Below are 6,000 nucleotides of genomic sequence, written 5' to 3' on the forward strand. Positions count from 1 at the left end.
AGGTGATTTGCTTCGACCCTGCGTGTCAGGGCTAACCTGGGCTGAGAGGAATACAAATGAAGGGCACAAGGAAAAAAAGGGGGGTCACTTTTTGGGGCTTGAGAAAAACACGAATGAAATGCTTGAAAGCCCACATATGTCCATAATATAACTTATTATAAGTTATGATGCCTGTTATTGGGCGACACATCAGGTTTTTACACTGGAAAAACAGAAGGGCCGTAAACAATAATTTCCAACCCACTTCAAAACTCAGATTAGCCAAAATCTGACATCTCTTGTATTTCCCATGTACCCTTCAAATATTTCAAGAACTTTGTTTAGCATCCCGAAAATATTCAAATATGACCATGATCCAAATGAATGAGTGGTTGAATCCAATATACTGTTTCTCTGCGTCTTATTTTTTTCTTCTCAAAAGGTAGCAAAATTAAGCTAGAATTTCTGCAACGTGCAGTGAGTGTGCTAGAGTCAGGCGTAATGGCTGAGCCGTGCAGTTCTGTAGTGAATTGAAGCCACACTTGTGGCGCCGACCTTAGTCTCTGCTGGTCTAACCATAGAGATCGTTGAAAAATTTTCAGATGGATAAATGCCTTAAGACAGTCGAACGATGGAACTGTACATTATTTTCATCCAGGCATACTGGGCTGTCCTTGTCCTTCCAGAGCCAAGTTAAAATGCAAACTTGCGATTTGAATCCAACTTATTGTACGTACTCCAAAAGCAGCTGTGACCCATCTGGTCCAAGTCTAATACTCCTGAATATTTTCTCTCACATAAGCAAAGATGGTACATGTGTATTTACTTTGTTTTAACATTCCAGTCTCCTATTCTTACTCCATTTTTACTCTTCCGATACAACAAGCACCCTAACTTCAAAAACACCCATTTCAATCAACATAAATAGAAACGCAACAAACAATAACGGGACTCGCCCTTCGACAAAACATAATTTTACCTGCTAATATACTGTCTAGCCTTGAGCTCAAACCTACGACTCCTCTCTGTCTCCGTAATGTGAACTTTGGTGTTGTGCAGGAGAGCGACTATGCGCATTACGTCTTCCACTCTGTGGACCATAGGGATATTGAAAGGGTAAAAGTGTGCTTCTTAGCCTCCCATCGTAAAAACAACCATATATTATGACCCCCCCCTCACCCCACCACACACGCACACAGACTGGAGACCATGGATGTACGTATTATAGTCCGGACAACACCAAATGGACAACTTTTCGACCTCATTACATCGAATCTAAGTGGCGAATCTCTCTGAATTTTTGCATGCGCTGCTGAATTCTAAAAGACTTTAAAAATCTCGATTTTCGTGCATATGCGACAAAAATAAAGAGGTGCTGTCTATATAATCATTAGTAATTAATTGCTTATTAAACTCAACACCGCACACTTTTTATAGCAATCACGGTACTATGTTGCTGGGGCTAAACCAGAAATTTCAGAAGGGGGGGGGGGGGGTACAGTTTGGTCAAACCCAAAAACGGGGGTCAACGGAGTGCTATGTTTGAAGCGCTATTGGCCATGACACTGAGCACCCCCCCCCCCCCCCCCCCACACACACACACCCATCCCCTTTTACACATACATGCCTTGTCCTTTTTTCAGAATTTGTTATAGAATAAAAGAGACGGCCTATCAGCTTTTTGGAGAAATAGTTCAGTAGTTTAAAGGCAACGGATTTGGGGGTTTGTAAGTATCTAACCATGGTGATTAATGAAAAAGCGACAGAAATTGAAACGCATGCGATCTCAATGACGGAAGATATGAAATAAATTTTACTCGTTATTTATTCACCATGAGTCAATCAAAATAAACCCACTGTCACTCACTAACAACTGAACTGAAAACAACTCTGTCTTGTGGCTCATGCAGTCAGTAAAAAAAAAAAGAAAATAGTTTTAAACAAAAAAACAACAAACAAAACTAACACTTAACTATCGTACTTCGTCTAATAAAAAATCCCTGTGCAAACTGTAATTAAATACTAATGGTTATATAGAAAACACCTCTTTATATTTGTCGCATGAGCATGAAAATTGAGATTTTTGAAGCCTTTTGGAATTCAGAAGCACATGCAAAAAATCAGGACAATTCGTCTCTTAGTTTCTGTGTAATGAGGTCGACAAGTTGTCCATTTGATGTTGTCCGGACTATAGGTCCCGTAAGTCCTGAGTGCATGCAGGGTCAATGGACTACTTTTACGACTGACAAGACACACCGTCCGTTCTGTTTGTCCCATCCTGAAATTCAGTTTAGGGAACATTTGTGTACTTGTTGGAGGATTATTCATGGCTGTCCACCTATTTGCTTTAATCTTGTCGGTAACAGGTGTGGAGTCAGATGTTGTATCTCCTAGTTAACATGACATTATTTAAAACGCCCTTGGCTCTATGTAATAATTGGGAGTTTTCTTTACAGTGAAGCCAAAGTTAACAGTTTATAATGTTCAATGTTTAATCAAATACTCGGATTGACGCTTTCGAACCACCCCCCCCCCCCGATAACCTGAAGGTTAACTAAACGGTAGAGTATATATTGTGTGGTATTGTTCGTCCCGAGTTCAATTATTAGATGAGCGATTAGATGGTTGGTTAGTAGTTTCGTGTAATAGTTTGTATATATATATATATATATATATATATATCAAACGTAAAGAAACCAAGCTTTGTTTAATTTTTGTAAATCAATTACGGAAGTGATAGTGTAATTGATCTCTCGACACAAGAGACAGTGGCTATAAACATAATATACTGTGATCAATGATGTTGGTAAGATGGGAGGTATGTTGGTCAGAAATTTCTTGAGATGTAGAGCAGAGGCTGGTGAGATATTATTTAATTGCTTGCTTGATGCTTGATTGTGTGCAGGTGGCTCCTTAGAAATGGAAGATGTGTGAGATACATGGTTAGAAAGCAGCAAACCTACAACCATGACCAACGCCCAGCTATTCACCATCAGATCAAATTTAAAATTGATACTTCACCCCTCCCATCTCCCAAATCACAATTTTAAAACCTTGCAATTTAAAAAAGAACGACAACCACCCACCCCCCCCAACCCCCTAACAAATTCATGTAAATAGTATTTAAGTTATAAAACCAACCCCAGGGGAATAACAATTTTCTCTCCAGAGATGACGCAGTTACATCATGGAAATACGATCAGTTCCACAGCATTATTATTTAACACATGTCAAGATTACATTTTGAAGGGGTGACAGACTGATATCTCAATTTAAAAAATCGTGAATGATATTGTCAGCGTCTCGCATTTTACGTCACTACCTGGCATGGCGACTTCAGAGCAAACAAAAAGTAGAAAAGACAGAAACAGAAAACAATTTTTTTCCAAAATCTTAAGAAACACACCAAATAATTTCGAAAGCATTTAAGACACCAATGTAACACGAACATTCAAATATATTGACATAGATCTACTCTTTGTTCCCCTTTTACCAGAAAACAACTCTTTTTCATCGTTCATCATTTAAAAACAAGCCAAGAGAGGTATATGAAATCCGTTTTTCACCTACATACTTTTAACTGTGTTTACTGCCATTTTTTTTACAATTTAAAAAAAATATGTTTTCATTCTCAGTCATATTTCAATAGATTTAATGTGTATGCCCTGCGTAAACCATTCAGTTGAATAACAGAGATCCCATAGTCTGTTAGCTGCCTCTTAGCTGCCCCTCTGCACCTCCTTTTTCCATTTAATAGCCCACCTCAAGGTCAAAGAGAGAGAGAGAGAGAGAAGGAGAGAGAGAAAGAGAGAGAGAGAGAGAGAGAGAGAGAGAGGGGGGGGGAGCGGAGAGAGAGGAAAGTGCATAGAGTGAAGGAGTGAAAGAGCGATAGATAGATAGATAGATAGATAGATAGATAGATAGATAGATAGATAGATAGATAGATAGATAGATAGATAGATAGATAGATAGATAGATAGAGAGAGAGTGAGTGAGTGAGTGAGAGAGAGAGAGAGAGAGAGAGAGAGAGAGAGAGAGAGAGAGAGAGAGAGAGAGAGAGAGAGAGATTGTGATGTTTCAATGCTATCGATGTTTGTACATGTATAACGTTGTTACTTTTCTTCAATAATATAAGGAGGAGCAATGGATTATCGTGTCCTATCACTCCGTTTTCAGTCCCTGTTCCCCGTCTCTAAAGAGGGCACTCACCTGTTCGGAGTGAGAAAAACGATAAACTCGGTTCCATATTGTGTAGCAGGCGGAAGATGCTCCATGAAACCACCTTGAGTTTCATTGTTGCCTACGTGAGCAGTAGCAGCCCCAGCTAACACGCCTACTGGCACATTTGAGGTGATGGTTGTTCCTTTGAGAAAACGAAGGATATACGTTACGTGTATAGAATTTGACTTGCTGTTGAGCGAGAACATTTTGTTATACAATTTGCAAAAGCTATTTATTTATTAATCACTAATTTGTGTGCAGTAGTCTCACTGTTTTTAGCTTAGTTTTAATAAGGTTTTACTGCGCTCGCAACTGCATGAGGTCATATGAGCGCCAAGGGGTGGAAGTCCAAACGGGGAATCAGGCTTACTCTACTCGCCCCTCTAGCCTCAACAGCACAAAGTCTGCTTCGACTATAAAGGCACCCCGGAAAAATAAGTTCACAAGAGAGTGACATGCATACAAAAGAAGTAGAGGAACAATGACGATAGTAAGGTTGAGGTAAGAAAAAGCAGCAGTATCCCTTACGTTGTTCCCTCACACTATGAGCATGACTATCAGCCCATTCACAACTCTACTGTGCGTAAGGCCATGTCCATATCCCCCCTTTGGGAATGGCCTAAAGACAGCTTCAGTCAGTAGCACTGCCCTGGTGGTGGGAGGGGGGGGGTCCTCACAGTTTATGACAGATTTGTAAGAACTGCAGAGAAACACAGCAGTAGTTATTTTTACCCAAACAAGTAGCAATTATCGCTTTTTAAAAATTGTAATATTTGTTTTTTGTCTGCCATGTTGTATCCTATTCAGAACTGGTTGACCATGAACAGGCATGTTCCATGCAGCTCACTTCCTAAATGATCTACATTATGTCTATTGAGACGCAAAACGTTTAGAGTCCATGCGTTTGCATGGATATGAATTGGGATGTTGGATTTATGTGGATATATTGTGTGTCTGTGACTAATATGAGTGCAAAAGTTCAGGCATGTAATGATTTCGCATTTGAAAGGTTTCAGGTCTTCATATTTTAAAGCATGCATGGGCAAGCCTTTCCAGTTCGCGGGTCATTTGCTGAAATCAATTGAAATACCCAAGCTATTAAAAGTGAGACTTAAACTGACGCTACATATAGCATAACTTTTATAATAATAATATCATCACTGGCGTTTCATGAAATAAAATATCAGATCCATTACTTCCAGCTGGGTTGGAATCTATTGATCTGAATTTTCAAGACGTACGATTTCGTTTTGATTAATTTATCAACATTCGGTATTTATTACGGGGTTGACTCGTGGGCAAGAATGAAACTGCTTGCGTTGCCGATCCGATCTTGCCCGCGGGCTGCAGTTTGCTCACGGCTGTATTAAAGAGTGCTCAAGAATGTATGACATGGAGTTTGGCTGTGGACCAAAATGACAACAAACTTGAACACAAATTCTTATTAATCCGTATTCTTCTCTTTTCCATTCCCTCGCCTTGCTATTCTTTGTCAATCACTCCCTCTCAATAGATAAGGTTTGCGCAGTACCTAGTTAGAATCCAGGGATATTTTATTGCTGAAAGCTTAGACTATTAATTTTCCTTCTATTAGTAATAATAATAATAATAATAATGGATTGCATTTATATAGCGCATATCCACTTATGCAATGCTCTATGCGCTTAACATGATACATATAATGGATTTACAAATCAGTTTTAAAGGTACATAGTGTTACATACTCATGCAAACACATATTCACTCACGCACGCACCACACACATATACATACTCACATACACACATACGTACATAATAT

General features: G+C 39.2%; 1 protein-coding gene across 1 annotated transcript in view; it reads right to left on the reverse strand.

The window, feature by feature from the left end:
- LOC101854856 overlaps positions 1 to 6,000 on the reverse strand; it is a gene marked incomplete in the record, with an annotated part of 36,556 nt that overhangs the window by 21,476 nt on the left and 9,080 nt on the right. The window contains 2 exon segments of the mRNA XM_035968789.1: positions 959 to 1,069; positions 4,189 to 4,342. Coding sequence (XP_035824682.1) covers positions 959 to 1,069; positions 4,189 to 4,342 — 265 coding nt within the window.

Source organism: Aplysia californica, unplaced genomic scaffold, assembly GCF_000002075.1.
Source record: "Aplysia californica isolate F4 #8 unplaced genomic scaffold, AplCal3.0 scaffold00082, whole genome shotgun sequence".
Lineage (NCBI taxonomy): Eukaryota > Metazoa > Mollusca > Gastropoda > Aplysiida > Aplysiidae > Aplysia > Aplysia californica.